Here is a 25,232-nt window from a genome sequence, read left to right on the forward strand (position 1 = left end):
GATGGGAATGAATAAAGGCAGACAGTATGAATTATGTACATGTGTACATATGTATAAGTCTGTGTGTGTGTGTGTATATATATATATATATATGTATATATATATATATATATATATATATATATATATATATATATATATATATATATATATATATATTTTTTTTTTTTTTATATTTTTTTGCTTTGTCGCCGTCTCTCGCGTTTGCGAGGTAGCGCAAGGAAACAGACGAAAGAAATGGCCCAACCCACCCCCATACACATGTATATACATACATGTCCATACACGCAAATATACATACCTACACAGCTTTCCATGGTTTACCCCAGACGCTTCACATGCCCTGATTCAATCCACTGACAGCACGTCAACCCCGGTATACCACATCGATCCAATTCACTCTATTCCTTGCCCTCCTTTCAACCTCCTGCATGTTCAGGCCCCGATCACACAAAATCTTTTTCACTCCGTCTTTCCACCTCCAATTTGGTCTCCCACTTCTCCTCGTTCCCTCCACCTCCGACACATATATCGTCTTGGTCAATCTTTCCTCACTCATTCTTTCCATGTGCCCAAACCATTTCAAAACACCCTCTTCTGCTCTCTCAACCACACTCTTTTTATTTCCACACGTCTCTCTTACCCTTATGTTACTTACTCGATCAAACCACCTCACACCACACATTGTTGTCAAACATCTCATTTCCAGCACATCCACCCTCCTGCGCACAACTCTATCCATAGCCCACGCCTCGCAACCATACAACATTGTTGGAACCACTATTCCTTCAAACATGCCCATTTTTGCTTTCCGAGGTAATGTTCTCGACTTCCACACATACTTCAAGGCTCCCAGGATTTTCGCCCCCTCCCCCACACTATGATCCACTTCCGCTTCCATGGTTCCATCCGCTGCCAGATCCACTCCCAGATATCTAAAACACTTTACTTCCTCCAGTTTTTCTCCATTCAAACTCACCTCCCAATTGACTTGACCCTCAACCCTACTGTACCTAATAACCTTGCTCTTATTCACATTTACTCTTAACTTTCTTCTTCCACACACTTTACCAAACTCAGTCACCAGCTTGTGCAGTTTCTCACATGAATCAGCCACCAGCGCTGTATCATCAGCGAACAACAACTGACTCACTTCCCAAGCTCTCTCATCCCCAACAGACTTCATACTTGCCCCTCTTTCCAAAACTCTTGCATTTACCTCCCTAACAAACCCATCCATAAACAAATTAAACAACCATGGAGACATCACACACCCCTGCCGCAAACCTACATTCACTGAGAACCAATCACTTTCCTCTCTTCCTACACGTACACATGCCTTACATCCTCGATAAAAACTTTTCACTGCTTCTAACAACTTGCCTCCCACACCATATATTCTTAAAACCTTCCACAGAGCATCTCTATTAACTCTATCATATGCCTTCTCCAGATCCATAAATGCTACATACAAATCCATTTGTTTTTCTAAGTATTTCTCACATACATTCTTCAAAGCAAACACCTGATCCACACATCGTCTACCACTTCTGAAACCACACTGCTCTTCCCCAATCTGATGCTCTGTACATGCCTTCACCCTCTCAATCAATACCCTCCCATATAATTTACCAGGAATACTCAACAAACTTATACCTCTGTAATTTGAGCACTCACTCTTATTCCCTTTGCCTTTGTACAATGGCACTATGCAAACATTCCGCCAATCCTCCGGCACCTCACCATGAATCATACATACATTAAATAACCTCACCAACCAGTCAACAATACAGTCACCCCCTTTTTTAATAAATTCCACTGCAATACCATCCAAACCTGCTGCCTTGCCGGCTTTCATCTTCCGTAAAGCTTTTACTACCTCTTCTCTATTTACCAAATCATTTTCCCTAACCCTCTCACTTTGCACACCACCTCGACCAAAACACCCTATATCTGCCACTCTATCATCAAACACATTCAACAAACCTTCAAAATACTCACTCCATCTCCTTCTCACATCACCAGTACTTGTTATCACCTCCCCATTAGCCCCCTTCACTGAAGTTCCCATTTGCTCCCTTGTCTTACGCACTTTATTTACGTCCTTCCTAAACATCTTTTTATTCTCCCTGAAATTTAATGATATTCTCTCACCCCAACTCTCATTTGCCCTCTTTTTCACCTCTTGCACCTTTCTCTTGACCTCCTGCCTCTTTCTTTTATACCTCTCCCACTCATTTGCATTTTTTCCCTGCAAAAATCGTCCAAATGCCTCTCTCTTCTCTTTCACTAATAATCTTACTTTTTCATCCCACCACTCGCTACCGTTTCTAATTAACCCACTTCCCACGCTTCTCATGCCACAAGCATCTTTTGCGCAAGCCATCACTGCTTCCCTAAATACATCCCATTCCTCCTCCACTCCCCTTACCTCCTTTGTTCTCATCTCTTTCCATTCTGTACTCAGTCTCTCCTGGTACTTCCTTACACAAGTCTCCTTCCCAAGCTCACTTACTCTCACCACTCTCTTCACCCCAACATTCTCTCTTCTTTTCTGAAAACCCCCACAAATCTTCACCTTCGCCTCCACAAGATAATGATCAGACATCCCTCCAGTTGCACCTGTCAGCACATTAACATCCAAAAGTCTCTCTTTCATGCGTCTATCAATTAACACGTAATCCAATAACACTCTCTGGCCATGTCTCCTATTTACATACGTATACTTATGTATATCTCGCTTTTTAAACCAGGTATTCCCAATCACCAGTCCTTTTTCAGCACATAAATCTACAAGCTCTTCACCATTTCCATTTACAACACTGAACACTCCATGTATACCAATTATTTCCTCAACTGCCACATTACTCACCTTTGCATTCAAATCACCCATCACTATAACCCGGTCTTGTGCATCAAAACAACTAACACACTCATTCAGCTGCTCCCAAAACACTTGCCTCTCATGAACTTTCTTCTCATGCCCAGGTGCATATGCACCAATAATCACCCATCTCTCTCCATCAACTTTCAGTTTTACCCATATCAATCTAGAGTTTACTTTCTTACACTCTATCACATATTCCCACAACTCCTGATTCAGGAGTAGTGCTACTCTTTCCCTTGCTCTTGTCCTCTCACTAACCCCTGACTTTACTCCCAAGACATTCCCAAACCACTCTTCCCCTTTACCCTTGAGCTTCGTTTCACTCAGAGCCAAAACATCCAGGTTCCTTTCCTCAAACATACTACCTATCTCTCCTTTTTTCTCATCTTGGTTACATCCACACACATTTAGACACCCCAATCTGAGCCTTCGAGGAGGATGAGCACTCCTCGCGTGACTCCTTCTTCTGTTTTCCCTTTTAGAAAGTTAAAATACAAGGAGGGGAGGGTTTCTGGCCCCCCGCTCCTCTCCCCTCTAGTCGCCTTCTACGACACGTGAGGAATGCGTTGGAAGTATTCTTTCTCCCCTATCCCCAGGGATATTATTCTTTTCTTTCTTTCATACTATTCGCCATTTCCCGCCTCAGCGAGGTAGCGTTAAGAGCAGAGAACTGGGCCTCTGAGGAAACATCCTCACCCGGCCCCCTTCTCTGTTCCCTCCTTTGGAAAATTGAAAAAAAAAAAAAAAAAAAGAGAGGGGAAGATTTCCAGCTCCCCGCTCCCCTCCCTTTTAGTTGACTTCTACAACACGCAGGGAATACGTGGGAAGTATTCTTTCTCCCCTATCCCCAGGGATAAATTATTATTATTATTATTATTATTATTTTTTTTTTTTTTTTTTATACTTTGTCGCTGTCTCCCGCGTTTGCGAGGTAGCGCAAGGAAACAGACGAAAGAAATGGCCCAACCCCCCCCCCATACACATGTACATACACACGTCCACACACGCAAATATACATACCTACACAGCTTTCCATGGTTTACCCCAGACGCTTCACATGCCTTGCTTCAATCCACTGACAGCACGTCAACCCCTGTATACCACATGACTCCAATTCACTCTATTTCTTGCCCTCCTTTCACCCTCCTGCATGTTCAGGCCCCGATCACACAAAATCTTTTTCACTCCATCTTTCCACCTCCAATTTGGTCTCCCTCTTCTCCTCGTTCCCTCCACCTCCGACACATATATCCTCTTGGTCAATCTCTCCTCACTCATTCTCTCCATGTGCCCAAACCATTTCAAAACACCCTCTTCTGCTCTCTCAACCACGCTCATTTTATTTCCACACATCTCTCTTACCCTTACGTTACTTACTCGATCAAACCACCTCACACCACACATTGTCCTCAAACATCTCATTTCCAGCACATCCATCCTCCTGCGCACATCTCTATCCATAGCCCACGCCTCGCAACCATACAACATTGTTGGAACCACTATTCCCTCAAACATACCCATTTTTGCTTTCCGAGATAATGTTCTCGACTTCCACACATTTTTCAAGGCTCCCAAAATTTTCGCCCCCTCCCCCACCCTATGATCCACTTCCGCTTCCATGGTTCCATCCGCTGACAGATCCACTCCCAGATATCTAAAACACTTCACTTCCTCCAGTTTTTCTCCATTCAAACTCACCTCCCAATTGACTTGACCCTCACCCCTACTGTACCTAATAACCTTGCTCTTATTCACATTTACTCTCAACTTTCTTCTTCCACACACTTTACCAAACTCAGTCACCAGCTTCTGCAGTTTCTCACATGAATCAGCCACCAGCGCTGTATCATCAGCGAACAACAACTGACTCACTTCCCAAGCTCTCTCATCCCCAACAGACTTCATACTTGCCCCTCTTTCCAGGATTCTTGCATTTACCTCCCTTACAACCCCATCCATAAACAAATTAAACAACCATGGAGACATCACACACCCCTGCCGCAAACCTACATTCACTGAGAACCAATCACTTTCCTCTCTTCCTACACGTACACATGCCTTACATCCTCGATAAAAACTTTTCACTGCTTCTAACAACTTGCCTCCCACACCATATATTCTTAATACCTTCCACAGAGCATCTCTATCAACTCTATCATATGCCTTCTCCAGATCCATAAATGCTACATACAAATCCATTTGCTTTTCTAAGTATTTCTCACATACATTCTTCAAAGCAAACACCTGATCCACACATCCTCTACCACTTCTGAAACCGCACTGCTCTTCCCCAATCTGATGCTCTGTACATGCCTTCACCCTCTCAATCAATACCCTCCCATATAATTTACCAGGAATACTCAACAAACTTATACCTCTGTAATTTGAGCACTCACTCTTATCCCCTTTGCCTTTGTACAATGGCACTATGCACGCATTCCGCCAATCCTCAGGCACCTCACCATGAGTCATACATACATTAAATAACCTTACCAACCAGTCAACAATACAGTCACCCCCTTTCTTAATAAATTCCACTGCAATACCATCCAAACCTGCTGCCTTGCCGGCTTTCATCTTCCGCAAAGCTTTTACTACCTCTTCTCTGTTTACCAACTCATTTTCCCTAACCCTCTCACTTTGCACACCACCTCGACCAAAACACCCTATATCTGCCACTCTGTCATCAGACACATTCAACAAACCTTCAAAATACTCATTCCATCTCCTTCTCACATCACCGCTACTTGTTATCACCTCCCCATTTACGCCCTTCACTGAAGTTCCCATTTGCTCCCTTGTCTTACGCACCCTATTTACCTCCTTCCAGAACATCTTTTTATTCTCCCTAAAATTTACTGATAGTCTCTCACCCCAACTCTCATTTGCCCTTTTTTTCACCTCTTGCACCTTTCTCTTGACCTCCTGTCTCTTTCTTTTATACTTCTCCCACTCAATTGCATTTTTTCCCTGCAAAAATCGTCCAAATGCCTCTCTCTTCTCTTTCACTAATACTCTTACTTCTTCATCCCACCACTCACTACCCTTTCTAAACAGCCCACCTCCCACTCTTCTCATGCCACAAGCATCTTTTGCGCAATCCATCACTGATTCCCTAAATACATCCCATTCCTCCCCCACTCCCCTTACTTCCATTGTTCTCACCTTTTTCCATTCTGTACACAGTCTCTCCTGGTACTTCCCCACACAGGTCTCCTTCCCAAGCTCACTTACTCTCACCACCTTCTTCACCCCAACATTCACTCCTCTTTTCTGAAAACCCATACTAATCTTCACCTTAGCCTCCACAAGATAATGATCAGACATCCCTCCAGTTGCACCTCTCAGCACATTAACATCCAAAAGTCTCTCTTTCGCACGCCTGTCAATTAACACGTAATCCAATAACGCTCTCTGGCCATCTCTCCTACTTACATAAGTATACTTATGTATATCTCGCTTTTTAAACCAGGTATTCCCAATCATCAGTCCTTTTTCAGCACATAAATCTACAAGCTCTTCACCATTTCCATTTACAACACTGAACACCCCATGCATACCAATTATTCCCTCAACTGCCACATTACTCACCTTTGCATTCAAATCACCCATCACTATAACCCGGTCTCGTGCATCAAAACCGCTAACACACTCATTTAGCTGCTCCCAAAACACTTGCCTCTCATGATCTTTCTTCTCATGCCCAGGTGCATATGCACCAATAATCACCCACCTCTCTCCATCAACTTTCAATTTTACCCATATTAATCGAGAATTTACTTTCTTACATTCTATCACATACTCCCACAACTCCTGTTTCAGGAGTATTGCTACTCCTTCCCTTGCTCTTGTCCTCTCACTAACCCCTGACTTCACTCCCCAGACATTTCCAAACCACTCTTCCCCTTTACCCTTGAGCTTCGTTTCACTCAGAGCCAAAACATCCAGGTTCCTTTCCTCAAACATACTACCTATCTCTCCTTTTTTCACATCTTGGTTACATCCACACACATTTAGGCACCCCACTCTGAGCCTTCGAGGAGGATGATCACTCCCCGCGTGACTCCTTCTTCTGTTTCCCATTTTAGAAAGTTAATACAAGGAGGGGAGGATTTCCGGCCCCCCGCTCCCGTCCCCTCTAGTCGCTTTCTACGACACGCGAGGAATACGTGGGAAGTATTCTTTCACCCCTATCCCCAGGGATAATATTATTATTATTATTATTATTATTATTATTATTATTATTTTTTTTTTTTTTTTTTTTTATACTTTGTCGCTGTCTCCCGCGTTTGCGAGGTAGCGCAAGGAAACAGACGAAAGAAATGGCCCAACCCCCCCCCATACACATGTACATACACACGTCCACACACGCAAATATACATACCTACACAGCTTTCCATGGTTTACCCCAGACGCTTCACATGCCCTGATTCAATCCACTGACAGCACGTCAACCCCGGTATACCACATCGATCCAATTCACTCTATTCCTTGCCCGCCTTTCACCCTCCTGCATGTTCAGGCCCCGATCACTCAAAATCTTTTTCACTCCATCTTTCCACCTCCAATTTGGTCTCCCACTTCTCCTCGTTCTCTCCACCTCTGACACATATATCCTCTTGGTCAATCTTTCCTCACTCATTCTCTCCATGTGCCCAAACCATTTCAAAACACCCTCTTCTGCTCTCTCAACCACGCTCTTTTTATTTCCACACATCTCTCTTACCTTTACATTACTTACTCGATCAAACCACCTCACACCACACATTGTCCTCAAACATCTCATTTCCAGCACATCCACCCTCCTGCGCACAACTCTATCCATAGCCCACGCCTCGCAACCATACAACGTTGTTGGAACCACTATTCCTTCAAACATACCCATTTTTGCTTTCCGAGATAATGTTCTCAACTTCCACACATTCTTCAAGGCTCCCAGAATTTTCGCCCCCTCCCCCACCCTATGATCCACTTCCGCTTCCATGGTTCCATCCGCTGCCAGATCCACTCCCAGATATCTAAAACACTTCACTTTCTCCAGTTTTTCTCCATTCAAACTCACCTCCCAATTGAATTGACCCTCAACCCTACTGTACCTAATAACCTTGCTCTTATTCACATTTACTCTTATCTTTCTTCTTTCACACACTTTACCAAACTCAGTCACCAGCTTGTGCAGTTTCTCACATGAATCAGCCACCAGCGCTGTATCATCAGCGAACAACAACTGACTCACTTCCCAAGCTCTCTCATCCCCAATAGACTTCATACTTGCCCCTCTTTCCAAATATATATATATACATATATATATATATATATATGTCTGTGTGAAACTGCAGAAGCTGGTGACTGAGTTTGGTAAAGTGTGTGAAAGAAGAAAGTTAAGAGTAAACGTGAATAAGAGCAAGGTTAATAGGTACAGTAGGGTTGAGGGTCAAGTCAATTGGGAGGTAAGTTTGAATGGAGAAAAACTGGAGGCAGTAAAGTGTTTTAGATATCTGGGAGTGGATCTGGCAGCGGATGGAACCATGGAAGCGGAAGTGGATCATAGGGTGGGGGAGGGGGCGAAAATTCTGGGAGCCTTGGAGAATGTGTGGAAGTCGAGAACATTATCTCGGAAAGCAAAAATGGGTATGTTTGAAGGAATAGTGGTTCCAACAATGTTGTATGGTTGCGAGGCGTGGACTATGGATAGAGTTGTGCGCAGGAGGATGGATGTGCTGGAAATGAGATGTTTGAGGACAATGTGTGGTGTGAGGTGGTTTGATCGAGTAAGTAATGTAAGGGTAAGAGAGATGTGTGGAAATAAAAAGAGCGTGGTTGAGAGAGCAGAAGAGGGTGTTTTGAAATGGTTTGGTCACATGGAGAGAATGAGTGAGGAAAGATTGACCAAGAGGATATATGTGTCGGAGGTGGAGGGAACGAGGAGAAGAGGGAGACCAAATTGGAGGTGGAGGGATGGAGTGAAGGAGATTTTGTGTGATCGGGGCCTGAACATGCAGGAGGGTGAAAGGAGGGCAAAGAATAGAGTGAATTGGAGCGACGTGGTATACCGGGGTTGACGTGCTGTCAGTGGATTGAATCAAGGCATGTGTATGGGGGTGGGTTAGGCCATTTCTTTCGTCTGTTTCCTTGCGCTACCTCGCAAATGCGGGAGACAGCAACAAAGCAAAAAAAAAAAAAAAGAATATATATATATATATATATATATATATATATATATATATATATACATGTACATGGTTGGTAAGGTTATTTAATGTATGTATGACTCATGGTGAGGTGCCTGAGGATTGGCAGAATACGTGCATAGTGCCATTGTACAAAGGCAAAGGGGATTAGAGTGAGTGCTCAAATTACAGAGGTATAAGTTTGTTGAGTATTCCTGGTAAATTATATGGGAGGGTATTGATTGAGAGGGTGAAGGCATGTACAGAGCATCAGATTGGGGAAGAGCAGTGTGGTTTCAGAAGTGGTAGAGGATGTGTGGATCAGGTGTTTGCTTTGAAGAATGTATGTGAGAAATACTTAGAAAAGCAAATGGATTTGTATGTATCATTTATGGATCTGGAGAAGGCATATGATAGAGTTGATAGAGATGCTCTGTGGAAGGTATTAAGAATATATGGTGTGGGAGGCAAGTTGTTAGAAGCAGTGAAAAGTTTTTATCGAGGATGTAAGGCATGTGTACGTGTAGGAAGAGAGGAAAGTGATTGGTTCTCAGTGAATGTAGGTTTGTGGCAGGGGTGTGTGATGTCTCCATGGTTGTTTAATTTGTTTATGGATGGGGTTGTTAGGGAGGTAAATGCAAGAGTTTTGGAAAGAGGGACAAGTATGAAGTCTGTTGTGGATGAGAGAGCTTGGGAAGTGAGTCAGTTGTAGTTCGCTGATGATACAGCGCTGGTGGCTGATTCATGTGAGAAACTGCAGAAGCTGGTGACTGAGTTTGGTAAAGTGTGTAAAAGAAGAAAGTTAAGAGTAAACATGAATAAGAGCAAGGTTATTAGGTACAGTAGGGTTGAGGGTCAAGTCAATTGGGAGGTGAGTTTGAATGGAGAAAAACTGGAGGAAGTAAAGTGTTTTAGATATCTGGGAGTGGATCTGGCAGCGGATGGAACCATGGAAGCGGAAGTGAATCATAGGATGGGAGAGGGGGCGAAATTCCTGGGAGCCTTGAAGAATGTTTGGAAGTCGAGAATATTATCTCGGAAAGCAAAAATGGGTATGTTTATAGGAATAGTGGTTCCAACAATGTTGTATGGTTGCGAGGCGTGGGCTATGGATAGAGTTGTGTGCAGGAGGGTGGATGTGCTGGAAATGAGATGTTTGAGGACAATGTGTGGTGTGAGGTGGTTTGATCGAGTAAGTAATGTAAGGGTAAGAGAGATGTGTGGAAATAAAAAGAGCGTGGTTGAGAGAGCAGAAGAGGGTGTTTTGAAATGGTTTGGGCACATGGAGAGAATGAGTGAGGAAAGATTGACCAAGAGGATATATGTGTCAGAGGTGGAGGGAACGAGGAGAAGTGGGAGACCAAATTGGAGGTGGAAAGATGGAGTGAAAAAGATTTTGAGTGATCGGGGCCTGAACATGCAGGAGGGTGAAAGGTGGGCAAGGAATAGAGTGAATTGGATCGATGTGGTATACCGGGGTTGACGTGCTGTCAGTGGATTGAATCAGGGCATGTGAAGCGTCTGGGGTAAACCATGGAAAGCTGTGTGGGGCCTGGATGTGGAAAGGGAGCTGTGGTTTCGGGCATCATTGCATGACAGCTAGAGACTGAGTGTGAACGAATGGGGCCTTTGTTGTCTTTTCCTAGCGCCACCTCGCACACATGAGGGGTGAGGGGGATGGTATTCCATGTGTGGCGAGGTGGCGATGGAAATGAATAAAGGCAGACAGTGTGAATTGCGTGCATGGGTATATATGTATGTGTCTGTGTGCGTATATATATGTGTACATTGAGATGTATAGGTATGTATATTTGCGTGTGTGGACGTGTATGTATATACATGTGTATGGGTGTGGGTTGGGCCATTTATTTCGTCTGTTTCCTTGCGCTACCTCGCAAACGCAGGAGACAGCGACAAAGGAAAATGAATAAATAAATATGTACATATACATGTACATTATCCCTGGGGATAGGAGAGAAAGAATACTTCCCACGCATTCCTCATGTGTCGTAGAAGGCGACTAAAGGGGACGGAAGCGGGGGGGCCAGAAACCCTCCCCTCCTTGTATTTTAACTTTCTAAAAGGGGAAACAGAAGAAGGAGTCATGCGGGGAGTGCTCATCCTCCTCGAAGGCTCAGATTGGGGTGTCTAAATGTGTGTGGATGTAACCAAGATGAGAAAAAAGTAGAGATAGGTAGAATGTTTGAGGAAAGGAACCTGGATGTTTTGGCTCTGAGTGAAACGAAGCTCAAGGGTAAAGGGGAAGAGTGGTTTGGGAATGTCTTGGGAGTAAGGTCAGGGGTTAGTGAGAGGACAAGAGCAAGGGAAGGAGTAGCACTACTCCTGAAACAGGAGTTGTGGGAGTATGTGATAGAGTGTAAGAAAAGAAATTCTAGATTGATATGGGTAAAACTGAAAGTTGATGGAGAGAGATGGGTGATTATTGGTGCATATGCACCTGGGCATGAGAAGAAAGATCATGAGAGGCGAGTGTTTTGGGAGCAGCTGAATGAGTGTGTTAGTGGTTTTGATGCGCAAGACCAGGTTATAGTGATGGGTGATTTGAATGCAAAGGTGAGTAATGTGGCAGTTGAGAGAATAATTTGTATACATGGGGTGTTCAGTGTTGTAAATGGAAATGGTGAAGAGCTTGTAGATTTATGTGCTGAAAAAGTACAGAATGGAAAAAGGTGAGAACAAAGGAGGTAAGGGGAGTTGGGGAGGAGTTGGGGAAGCAGTGATGGCTTGCGTAAAAGATGCTTGTGGCATGAGAAGCGTGGGAGGTGGGTTGATTAGAAAGGGTAGTGAGTGGTGGGATGAAGAAGTAAGATTATTAGTGAAAGAGAAGAGAGAGGCATTTGGACGATTTTTGCAGGGAAAAAATGCAAATGACTGGGAGATGTATAAAAGAAAGAGGCAGGAGGTCAAGAGAATGGTGCAAGAGGTGAAAAAGAAGGCAAATGAGAGTTGGGGTGAGAGAGTATCATTAAATTTTAGGGAGAAGAAATAGATGTTTTGGAAATAGGTAAATAAAGTGCGTAAGACGAGGGAACAAATGGGAACTTCAGTGAAGGGGGCTAATGGGGAGGTGATAACAAGTAGTGGTGATGTGAGAAGGAGATGGAGTGAGTATTTTGAAGGTTTGTTGAATGTGTTTGATGATGGAGTGGCAGATATAGGGTGTTTTGGTCGAGGTGGTGTGCAAAGTGAGAGGGTTAGGGAAAATGATTTGGTAAAAGCTTTGCAGAAGATGAAAGCAGGCAAGGCAGCAGGTTTGGATGGTATTGCAGTGGAATTTATTAAAAAAGGGGGTGACTGTGTTGTTGACTGGTTGGTAAGGTTATTTAATGTATGTATGACTCATGGTGAGGTGCCTGAGGATTGATGGAATGCTTGCATAGTGCCATTGTACAAAGGCAAAGGGGATAAAAGTGAGTGCTCAAATTACAGAGGTATAAGTTTGTTGAGTATTCCTGGTAAATTATATGGGAGGGTATTGATTGAGAGGGTGAAGGCATGTACAGAGCATCAGATTGGGGAAGAGCAGTGTGGCTTCAGAAGTGGTAGAGGATGTGTGGATCAGGTGTTTGCTTTGAAGAATGTATGTGAGAAATACTTAGAAAAGCAAATGGATTTGTATGTAGCATTTATGGATCTGGAGAAGGCATATGATAGAGTTGATAGAGATGCTCTGTGGAAGGTATTAAGAATATATGGTGTGGGAGGCAAGTTGTTAGAAGCAGTGAAAAGTTTTTATCGAGGATGTAAGGCATGTGTAAGTGTAGGAAGAGAGGAAAGTGATTGGTTCTCAGTGAATGTAGGTTTGCGGCAGGTGTGTGTGATGTCTCCATGGTTGTTTAATTTGTTTATGGATGGGGTTGTTAGGGAGGTGAATGCAAGAGTTTTGGAAAGAGGGGCAAGTATGCAGTCTGTTGTGGATGAGAAAGCTTGGGAAGTGAGTGAGTTGTTGTTAGCTAATGATACAGTGCTGGTGACTGATTCATGTGAGAAACTGCAGAAGCTGGTAACTGAGTTTGGTAAAGTGTGTGAAAGAAGAAAGTTAAGAGTAAATGTGAATAAGAGCAAGGTTATTAGGTACAGCAGGGTTGAGGGTCAAGTCTATTGGGAGGTAAGTTTGAATGGAGAAAAACTGGAGGAAGTAAAGTGTTTTAGATATCTGGGAGTGGATTTGACAGTGGATGGAACCATGGAAGCAGAAGTGAATCATAGGGTGGGGGAGGGGGTGAAAATCCTGGGAGCCTTGAAGAATGCTTGGAAGTCGAGAACATTATCTCGGAAAGCAAAAATGGGTATATTTGAAGGAATAGTGGCTCCAACAATGTTGTATGGTTGCAAGGCGTGGGCTATGGATAGAGTTGTGCGCAGGAGGGTGGATGTGCTGGAAATGAGATTTTTGGCTTGAGGTGGTTTGATGGAGTAAGTAATGTAAGGGTAAGAGAGATGTGTGGAAAGAAAAAGAGTGTGGTTGAGAGAGCAGAAGAGGGTGTTTTGAAATGGTTTGGTCACATGGAGAGAATGAGTGAGGAAAGATTGACCAAGAGGATATATGTGTCAGAGGTGGAGGGAACGAGGAGAAGTGGGAGACCAAATTGGAGGTGGAAAGATGGAGTGAAAAAGATTTTGAGTGATGGGGGCCCAAACATGCAGGAGGGTGAAAGGCGTGCAAGGAATAGAGTGAATTGGAACGATGTGGTATACTGGGGTCGACGTGCTGTCAATGGATTGAACCATGGCATGTGAAGCATCTGGGGTAAACCATGGAAAGTTCTGTGGGGCCTGGATGTGGAAAGGGAGCTGTGATTTCGGTGCATTATTACATGACAGCTAGAGACTGAGTGTGAACGAATGGGGCCTTTGTTGTCTTTTCCTAGTGCTACCTTGCACACATGACGTGGGAGGGGGATGTTATTCCATGTGTGGCGGGTTGGCGATGGGAATAAATAAAGGCAGACAGTATGAATTATGTACATGTGTATATATGTATATGTCTGTGTGTGTATATATATGTGTACATTGAGATGTATAGGTATGTATATTTGCGTGTGTGGATGTGTATGTATATACATGTCTATGTGGGTGGGTTGGGCCATTCTTTCGTCTGTTTCCTTGCGCTACCTCACAAACGTGGGAGATAGCGACAAAGCAAAATATATAATAAATAAATAACATATGCAAACTTGCTGCCCTCATCCATTCCTGTCACCACCCTGCCACACATGGAATGACACCCCCCCTATGCGTGCGTGCGAGATAGCGCTAGAAAAAGACAACAAAGGTCACATTCATTCACAATCAGTCTCTAGCTGTCATGTGTAATGCACCAAAACCACAGCTCCCTTCCCATATCTAGGCCCCACAAAACTTTCCATGGTTTGCCCCAGACGCTTCACATGCCCAGGTTCAATCCACTGACAGCACGTCGACCCCAGTATACAACATCGTTCCAATTCACTTACTCCTTGTATGCCTTTCACCCTCCTGCATCTTCAGGACCCGATCGCTCAAAATCTTTTTCACTCCATCCTTCCACCTCCAGTTTGGTCTTCCACTTCTTTTTCCTTCCACCTCTGACACATATACCCTCTTTGTCAATCTTTCCTTACTCATTCTCTCCATGTGACCAAACCATTTCAGTACACCCTCTTCTGCTCTCAGCCACACTCTTTTTATTGCCACACATCTCTCTTACCCTTTCATTACTTACTCAAACCACTTCACACCACATATTGTCCTCAAATATCTCATTTCCAACACATCCACCCTCTGTATAGCCCATGCCTCGCAATCATATAACATTGTTGGAACCACCATTCCTTCAAACGTACCCATTTTTGCTCCCCAAGGTAACATTCTCGCCTTCCACACATTCTTCAGTGCTCCCGGAACCTTCGTCCCCTCCCCCACCCTGTGACTCACTTCTGCTTCCATGGTTCTATCCACTGCTAAATCCACTTCCAGATATCTAAAACACTTCACTTTCTCCAGTTTTTCTCCATCGAACTTACTTACCTCCCAATTGACTTGTCCCTCAACCCTACTGAACCTAATAACCTTGCTCTTATTCACATTTACTCTCAGCTTTCTTCTTTCACACACTTTACCAAACTCAGTACCAGCTTCTGTAGTTCCTCACCTGAATCAGCCACCAGTGCTGTATCATCAGCAAACAACAAATGACTCACTTCTCAAGTCCTCTCATCCACAACAGACTGCATACTTGCCCCTTTCTCCAAAACTCTTGCATTCACCTCCCTAACAACCGCATCCATAAACAAATTAAACAACCATGGAGACATCACACACCCCTGCTGCAAACTGACATTCACTGGGAACCAATCACTGTCCTCTCCTCCTACTTGTACACATGCTTTACATCCTTGATAAAAACTTTTCACCGCTTCTAGCAACTCACCTCCCACACCGTATACTCTTAATACCTTCTACGGAGCATCTCTATCAACTCTTATCATATGCCTTCTCAAGATCCATAAACGTTATATACGAACTCATCTGTTTTTCTAAGTATTTCTCTCATACATTCTTCAAATCATACACCTGATCTACACATCCTCTACCACTTCTGAAACCACACTGCTCTTCCCTAATCTGATGCTCTGTACATGCCTTTACCCTCTCAGCCAATACCCTCCCATACAATTTCCCAGGATTAGTCAACAAACTTATATCTCTGTAATTTGAACACTCACCTTTATCCCCTTTGCCATTATACTATGGAACTATGCATGCATTCCGCTAATCCTCAGGCACTTCATCATGAAGTCAACAACATAATCACCACCTTTTTTTTAGTAAATTCCTCAGCAATACCATCAAAACTCGCCGCTTTTCATCTTCCGCAAAGCTTACACTACCTCTTCTCTGTTTACCAAACCATTCTCCCTGACCCTCTCACTTTGCACACCACCTCGTCCAAAACACCCTATATCTGCCACTCTGTCATCAAACACTCAACAAACCTTCAAAATACTCACTCCATCTCCCTCACACTTCACCACAACTTGCTATGATTACCCCATTAGCCCCTTCACCGATGTTCCCATTTGTTCTCTTGTCTTACGCACTTTATTTACCTCCTTCCAAAACATCTTTTTATTCTGTAAAATTAACGATACTCTCTCTCCTCAACTCTCATATGCCCTCTTTTTCACCTCTTGCACCTTTCTCTTGACCTCCTGCCTCTTTCTTTTATACATCTCCCAGTCATTTGCATTATTTCCCTGCAAAAATCGTCCAAATGTCTCTCTCTTCTCTTTCACTAACAGTCTTACTTCTTCATCCCACCACTTGCTACCCTTTCTAATCTGCCCAACTCCCATCTTTCTCATGCCACAGGCATCTTTTGTGCAAGCCATCACTGCTTCCCTAAATACAGCCCATTCCTCCACTCCCCTTACGTCATTTGCTCTCATCTTTTTCCATTCTGCACTCAATCTCTCCTGGTACTTCCTCACACCAGTCTCTTTCCCAAACTCACTTACTCTCACCACTCTCTTGACCCCAACATTCTCTTTTCTTATCTCAAAACCTCTACAAATCTTCACCTTCACCTCCCCAAGATAATGATCAGACATCCCTCCAGTTCCCCCTCTCTGCACATTAACATCCAAAAGTCTTTCTTTCACGCGCCTATCAGTTAACACATAATCCAATAACGCTATCTGGCCATCTCACCTACTTACATACATATACTTATGTATATCTCTTTTTAAACTAGGTATTCCCATCCACCAGTCCTATTTCAGCACACAAATGTACAAGCTCTTCACCATTTCCATTTACAACACTGAACACCCCATGTACATCAATTGTACCCTCAACTTCCACATTAAATCACCCATCACTATAACCCAGTCTCATACATCAAAGCTGCTAACACACTCGCTCAGCTGCTTCCAAAACACTTGCCTCTCATGATCTTTCTTCTCATGACCAGGTGCATAGGCACCAATAATGACCCATCTCTCTCCATCCACTTTCAGTTTTACCCATATCAATCTAGAGTTTACTTTCTTACACTCTATCACATACTCCCACATCTCTTGCTTCAGGAGTAGTGCTACTCCTTCCTTTGCTCTTGGCCTCTCACCAATCCCTGACTTTACTCCCACGATAAACCCAAACCACTCTTTCCCTTTACCCTTGATCTTCGTTTCACTCAGAGCCAAAAAATCCAGGTTCCTTTCCTCAAATATACTACCTATCTCTCCATTTTTCTCATCTTGGTTACATCCACATACATTTAGACACCCCAATCTGAGTCTTTGAGGAGGATGAGCACTCCCCACATGACTCCTTCTTCTGTTTCCCCTTTTAGGAAGTTAAAATACAGGGAGGGGAGGGTTTCTTGCCCTCCACTTTCATCCCCTTTAGTTGCCTTCTATGACACGCTGGGAATGAGTGGGAAGTATTCTTTCTTTCCTATCCTCAGGGACAAAATATATACCAGGGATTAATATGATCATCTCAGGTGTTCATTGACATGACTCTTAAAGATGGAAATGCTGTAGGAAGAGGGACTGACAAACTATGGAAGAGAATTCTACAGCTTCGATGTACAAGGATAAAAGATGCATGTGTAGCTGGTGTCCACTTACAAACAATGGGAACCAATAGGTGGGTGCTTGCCAGGGGTCCATAAGAACTATGGCCAAAATTATACCTTTAGAATATAGAGAGGAAAGGGCAGCACAGTTGACTGAAAAGTTTGGTTGAAGAGAAGTGACTGCTGAGATTTATCAAGACTTATCAAGGCAAAAGGCTTTTAATTCTACTCTAGCACAGAGAGAGAGGTGGAAGGAAAGCCACCACAGATATGCAAGCAGTACTCCATAGTGGGATGAATGAGATGCCTGTAGATGTGAAATAGTTACTTAAAAGGGGAATGGTTACAACAGACTTAGCTTGTAGAGAGCAGATTTTGTGATTTTCATTATGTTAGTTTTCTGATGTTTGTGTTATTGGTGGGTTAAAATGTAGCATTTTGAAATATAATGATAGGAAATTTTGTTTTTGTACTTTTGAATGTAATTGGCTTTCTGCTTGTCCATTCCGTATTGCTGCATGGGCCTGCATTAGGAGGGGAAATATGTTTAGTATACAAGGTAGTAGTTTGTAGACAGCCACTGACCAGGGATGAATATTACTGGTACTACCCACCTGGGTATTGGGAGGGTTAGTAGCAGCTGTGTACTGAGCCAACACATCAGTGGTTGTCAAGCTGCACTCCTCTGACCTAGGTAGCTGTCTTTTCTTTCTGCCTGACCCACACATGGACTGCTGCCATTCTATCCACAAACATTCAATTGCTCCATGTCATTCATAACTTTTGACAACATTCAACTGAGAAAAAATTTTGTAATACTTTTTTTTAACTATTCAGGTAGTAAAACAAATGATAAGTAAGTGATAGCCCATCTCTGTAAAACAATATGAAGTTTTAGGATGTATAGCAGAATGCTGGTTGAATCTGCACTGTTGCTGTAAGCAAATAACTACCAGTATAACTGATATAGGGGACCATGACTGGCACATGAAACCGGTTTGATAGTCTTGATATTTTCCTTCAAGATTTTTTTTTTTACATGGATACCCAACAAATTCAACGTTGCCCATAGTAATTAGTGTTTTCTATATAAATGTTGTGTCTTAATAAATATTGCACTGGTCTCTGACTTCTGTTTTCTTGAATAATTGGCTGTATTACAAATCATCAGACTCAAGTGGATACATTGGGTATTATTGAGGTCCTTTCCTATTCTCTTTATATCTTACTTTTGAAGCTTTGCAAAATAACAAATTAGCATGTTTTTTATGGTGCAGAGCATTCTGGTTTAGGATGTATAAACAAAGTTCAGTATATCAGGCTTATGTAAATCATGATGACTTTTACTGTATTTTGTTTAGGTTAACACAAGTGTAACCTTCCTTAGATGCCTCTGTAATCATTCATCCCCACACATTAATGTAACTGAGACCTAACAGTATTGACTGAACATTTGTGGAAAAAACCTGAATTCTAGTTTGACTGTTGAATTATTGCAGGGAGTCAGAATTTGCCCTTTTTGATAATCAGAACTGCTAGATACATTTTGTGTAATTAAACTCTAACAGAAGGATTACATGAATTCCATTTTTAACTCCTTAGGTACTCCATCAGCAGACAACCCTGCTCCTCAAAGGGGTGGCCCATCCTTGCTAGACCGTCTCTCTGCTCAATCTTCAAGCGCTGTTGCTGCAGCTGCTGCTGCTAATAAAGTTAGTTTCTGATGATAGCAGCTCCCAAAAATGTGTCATTTTATGGCATAAGTTTGAAGATTTATTTTGCTAGAGAAGTATGTATCTCTTTGTTTAGTTATAAACATGATTCATACAAGAGAATTAAGAGAGCTAAGTTATGCAGAAAGGCTACAGGTTCTGAATTTGCCCTCTTTGAAAGAGAGAAGATACTTATTAACCCCAACTTTCCTTTTTCCTCTTTTTCAGCCCCTACACCATCCCCTCGAGCTCCTCATGCTTTTCCCAATCACTCACACTCCTTCCCCATAAGTGCTGCCCATTCATCACTTTTCTCTCATATACTAGCAACTTTGTCATTCCATATTTACTTTAACCACCCTCTTCTGTCCCATATCTTATTATGTTTTTCAAAGGCCTCTACAAATCTTCATGCTTGCCAACTCTTCACCAGCCACACCTTTCAGCACATTCACAATCAAGAGTTTCTTCTATACATGCCTTTCAGAAAGTTTGTAATGAGCAATGCTCACTTGCCATCTTTCCTACTTCATATGCACTTATGTTTCTCTCTTTTTAAACTAGGTATTTTCGATCATTGGGTCTTTTTCAGCACACAACTCCACAACCCTGGGGTAGGGAAGAAAGAATTCTACCTCCATATTCCCTGGGTGTCATAGAAGGCAGAAGAGGGGCTGGAGCACGGGGCTGGAGACACACACTTCTTGTATTTCAGTTCCTTAAAGATGGAACAAAAAGGAACCAAGCAGGGAGTACTAGCTCCCCTTATACCCTCAGTCCGGGGTGTCTGATGTGTGGATGTAACCAAGATGAGAAGAAAGGAGAGACTAAGTAGTATGTTTGAGGAGAGAAACTTGATGTTCTGATTCTTAGTGAAACAAAGCTTAAGGATAAAGGGGATGAATGATATAGGAGTGCTTTGGGGTAAACTCAGGGATAAGTATTAGGGTGAAAACTAGGAAGAGGAAAGCACTAATGCTAAAGCAGGAGTTGTGGAAATGTGTGAGTGTAAGGAAGTAAGTTCCAGACTGATGTGGGTAAAAATGAGAGTGGATTGCAGGAGATGGGTGATAAGTAATGCTAATGCACCTGGTCATGAGAAGAAAGATCATGAGAGGCAAGTGTTTTTGGAGCAGCTTTGTCAGGACTTTTGATGCAAGAGATCGTGTATCAGTTTAATATGGCAGCTGAGGGTAAAACGAAGATGTAGGGTAATCATACAGGTGAATATAAATGGGGAATAGCTTGAAAAGTTGTGTGCTGAAAAAGGACTGGTGATTGGGAATATCTGGTTTAAAAGAAAAGGACATACGTAAGTATACATGAGTGAGTAGGAAAGATGGTAAAAGGGCAATATTGGAGAATCTTGGATGTGAATACATTGAAAGGGGTGGTTGGTAGGATGTCTAGTCATTACTTGATGGAGAAAAATGGTGAAGATTTAAAGAGATTTTTGGAAGAGGAAATGATATGAGTGAGAAGAGGGAGGTAAAAGTAAGTAAGCATGGAAAAGAGATTTTTGTGGAGAAATACCAGGTGAGATTGGATGTAGAATGACAAAGTGTTTGCAAGGGTGAGGAATAGTAGATACCTGGGGAAGCAGTGCTGACACATCAAGAGAAATGTGTGGCATGTAGAAGTTGGGCAGGTGAGAAAGGCTAGTGAGTGGTGGTATGGCCTACTTAATGCAAGTAAAAGTTGTAAAATTGCCAGTGAAAGACAAAAGAAAGGCATATGGGTAGTACTTACAGGGAAGGAGATTAGGAGATATACAAAAGAAAATGGCAAGAGGTCAGTAGAAAGGTGCAGGGATTGAGAAAGACAAAAATGAGAGTTTGGGTGAGTGAGTATCAGTAAACTTCAGTGAGAATAAGAAAATATTTTAAAAGGATGTTGATGGTGTAAGAAAAACGAGAACAAATAGGAACATTGGTGAAGGGGCAAATGGGAAGTGGTAATGGGTAGTGATGAGGTTAAGAGGAGTTGGAGGGATTGTTTTGAAGGATTTTTTAATGTGTTTGATGGTAGGGTAGCAGATGTACGATTTGGGTTGAAGAGGTATTCGAAGTGAGAGAGTCTTAGAAAGTGGTTTGGGGAAATGAGAAGAGATGATGAAAGCTTAGAATGAGATGAAATATGGCAAGGGAGCTGGAGTGGATTGCACTGCAGCTGAATTTCTTAAGAATTTGGGTGACTGTGTTGATTGATTTTTTAGGATTTTCATTGTATGTATGGATCTTGAGTTGCCTGAGGATTGGTAGAATGCATGTATAGTGCCATTGTATAAAGGCAAGGGGAACACAGGTGTGTCCAACTATATAGTTTTAAGTTGTTAAGTGCATCTGGTAAGTAGTGTTGGAAAATTGTAAGTGAGAGAGTGAAGGCATGTACCAGGCATCAGTCGGGGAGGAACTTTGTGGTTTCAGGAATGGTAGATGATGTTTGGCTCAGGTGCTTGCTCTGAAGAATGTTTGTGAGAAAGCAGGATTAGTATTTGGCATCTTTGGATCTGGAGAAGGTATGTGGTAGGGTTAATAGGGATGATTTATTGAAGGGCTTATACATACATGATATGGGAGGAAAGCTACTGGAAGCAATGAGGAGTTTTGATCAAGGTGTAAGGTGTGTGTGTGCAAGTAGGTAGAGAGAAGGATGAGGTGTTCCAGATCAAGGTGGGTCTGCAGCAAGGGTGTTGTTTGTCATGATGGATGTTTAATTTGTTTATTGATGGGGTGGTGAGGGTCTTAGAGAGAGGAGTGATTATGCAGTCTGTAGGGAAAGTGAGTCAGCTGTTGTTTGCTTATGACACAGCAATGATGGCAGATTTGAGAGAGAAACAGTAGAAGTTGATGTCTGAGTTTGGAAGAATATGTGTGAAAGGAGTAAGTTAATAAAAGCAAGGTTACTAGGTTTAGCATTGCTTTGCCTATTCCTGGGCCTGTCTAGCTAATGTGAGAATGACATACAAGTATGCACAGGAAAAGAAATCACCATTTTGATTATTCTCACTGAATACTTCATCCCTCTAGTTATACCCTCACCTGCCATATTACCTACTTTTGCATTCAAATCACTCACCACCAATACTCAATCTCTTGCATCAAAACTGCTGACACATCCACTCACCTTCACCTGCTTCAAAAACACTTGCCTCTCATTTTTATTCTCCCTCATTCCCAGATATATAAGCACTAAAAATTACCTACTTATAATACATTTTCATTTTTACCCACATTTATTAGTTCACTTGCTTATACCCTTTCACACATTTCTGTACTGTAGCCCTTGACTTTATGACAGAGCCATTCCGAAACCGTTCTTACCCCTTACCCTTGTGCTCTGTTTTGCTCAGAGCTTGAGCATCCAGGTTCTTTGTCTCACAATCCCCCTCTTCTTCTCTTCTTGTTTGCATCCAAAAATATTCCAGGTTCTTTTTATCACACATACTGCGTATCTCTCCCTCCTTCCCATCTTGTTTACATCTAAAATCATTAAAACTTTCCAGCCTGAGCACTTGGCTTCTTTGTCTGTCCCAGCTTTGTTGTTTAATTTTTTGTTTCTCTAACGACTGCAGTCATAAAGTCAGCTCATTTCATTAATATTAGATCCTCCTTGGCTGTCAGAGGTTTAAGTCATTGTTATCTCTGTTGCTCAGCTTTATATCAGATATAGCAGTTTCATGAACCTACTCTAGTAGCTGAAGCCTTTCATATTACTGTGTTCAGGCCTTTGTTCTGTCACATGCTATACCCAGTCCTTCAGGTGCTTTTTTTCAGCTCTTCACTGTGCTTGTTGAGGTATATAGTCATGTACCTAACAGTGTATATCCCTGGTAATAGGGTAGAAGGAATACTTTCCACATATTCCCTGTGTGTTGTAGAAGGCAACTAAAAAGGGAGGGAGTAGGGGGCTGGAAATCCTCCTCTCCAGTTTTTACTTTACCAAAAGAGGGAACGGAGACAGAGAAGGGGGCCAAAGGAGGATTTTCTCTGTAAGGCTCAGTCTTCTGTTCTTAATGCTACCTTGCTAATGTGGGAAATGGTGAATATGTACGAAAAAACTAACACTGTAATGTTCTGTATGGTTATTTACCAGTTCCCTAACTTACTGGCTGACTTTTGTTAACAAGAAATTAATGAAGATTAAGATAAGATTACAATGCTGATTATTTCTCTTTTTTTTTTTTTCTTTTGCTGCTGTCTCCTGCGTTTGCGAGGTAGCGCAAGGAAACAGACGAAAGAAATGGCCCAACCCACCCCCATAAACATGTATATACATACGTCCACACACGCAAATATACATACCTACACAGCTTTCCATGGTTTACCCCAGACGCTTCACATGCCCTGATTCAATCCACTAACAGCACGTCAACCCCGGTATACCACATCGATCCAATTCACTCTATTCCTTGCCCTCCTTTCACCCTCCTGCATGTTCAGGCCCCGATCACACAAAATCTTTTTCACTCCATCTTTCCACCTCCAATTTGGTCTCCCACTTCTCCTCGTTCCCTCCACCTCCGACACATATATCTTCTTGGTCAATCTTTCCTCACTCATTCTCTCCATGTGCCCAAACCATTTCAAAACACCCTCTTCTGCTCTCTCAACCACGCTCTTTTTATTTCCACACATCTCTCTTACCCTTACGTTACTTACTCGATCAAACCACCTCACACCACACATTGTCCTCAAACATCTCATTTCCAGCACATCCATCCTCCTGTGCACAACTCTATCCATAGCCCACGCCTCACAACCATACAACATTGTTGGAACCACTATTCCTTCAAACATACCCATTTTTGCTTTCCGAGATAATGTTCTCGACTTCCACACATTCTTTAAGGCTCCTAGGATTTTCGCCCCCTCCCCCACCCTATGATCCACTTCTGCTTCCATGGTTCCATCTGCTGCCAGATCCACTCCCAGATATCTAAAACACTTTACTTCCTCCAGTTTTGCTCCATTCAAACTTACCTCCCAGTTGACTTGACCCTCAACCCTACTGTACCTAATAACCTTGCTCTTATTCACGTTTACTCTTAACTTTCTTCTTTCGCACACTTTACCAAACTCAGTCACCAGCTTCTGCAGTTTCTCACATGAATCAGCCACCAGCACTGTATCATCAGCGAACAACAACTGACTCACTTCCCAAGCTCTCTCATCCCCAACAGACTTCATACTTGCCCCTCTTTCCAAAACTCTTACATTTACCTCCCTAACAACCCCATCCATAAACAAATTAAACAACCATGGAGACATCACACACCCCTGCCGCAAACCTACATTCACTGAGAACCAATCACTTTCCTCTCTTCCTACACGTACACTTGCCTTACATCCTCGATAAAAACTTTTCACTGCTTCTAACAACTTGCCTCCCACACCATATATTCTTAATACCTTCCACAGAGCATCTCTATCAACTCTATCATATGCCTTCTCCAGATCCATAAACGCTACATACAAATCCATTTGCTTTTCTAAGTATTTCTCACATACATTCTTCAAAGCAAACACCTGATCCACACATCCTCTACCACTGAAACCACACTGCTCTTCCCCAATCTGATGCTCTGTACATGCCTTCACCCTCTCAATCAATACCCTCTCATATAATTTACCAGGAATACTCAACAAACTTATACCTCTGTAATTTGAGCACTCACTCTTATCCCCTTTGCCTTTGTACAATGGCACTATGCACGCATTCCGCCAATCCTCAGGCACCTCTCCATGAGTCATACATACATTAAATAACATTACCAACCAGTCAGTAATACAGTCACCCCCTTTTTTGATAATTTCTACTGCAATACCATCCAAACCTGCTGCCTTGCCGGCTTTCATCTTCCGCAAAGCTTTTACTAC

At 42.6% G+C, this 25,232-nt stretch overlaps 1 protein-coding gene across 3 annotated transcripts in view; it reads left to right on the plus strand.

Moving 5' to 3' along the window:
* The window catches only part of Spt20 (transcription factor Spt20 homolog), a 150,517-nt gene that overhangs the window by 95,186 nt on the left and 30,099 nt on the right, over nucleotides 1–25,232 (plus strand). For all 3 annotated transcript variants that reach the window (XR_011711970.1, XM_071656370.1, XM_071656369.1), the window contains one exon: nucleotides 19,244–19,353. Coding sequence is in view for 2 of the 3 variants with exons in the window: in XM_071656370.1 (XP_071512471.1) it covers nucleotides 19,244–19,353 (110 nt within the window). In the remaining variant the exon portion in view is untranslated. The remainder of the gene's footprint in view (nucleotides 1–19,243; nucleotides 19,354–25,232) is intronic.

The sequence above is a fragment of the Panulirus ornatus genome, chromosome 62 (genome assembly GCF_036320965.1).
Source record: "Panulirus ornatus isolate Po-2019 chromosome 62, ASM3632096v1, whole genome shotgun sequence".
NCBI classification, from domain to species: domain Eukaryota; kingdom Metazoa; phylum Arthropoda; class Malacostraca; order Decapoda; family Palinuridae; genus Panulirus; species Panulirus ornatus.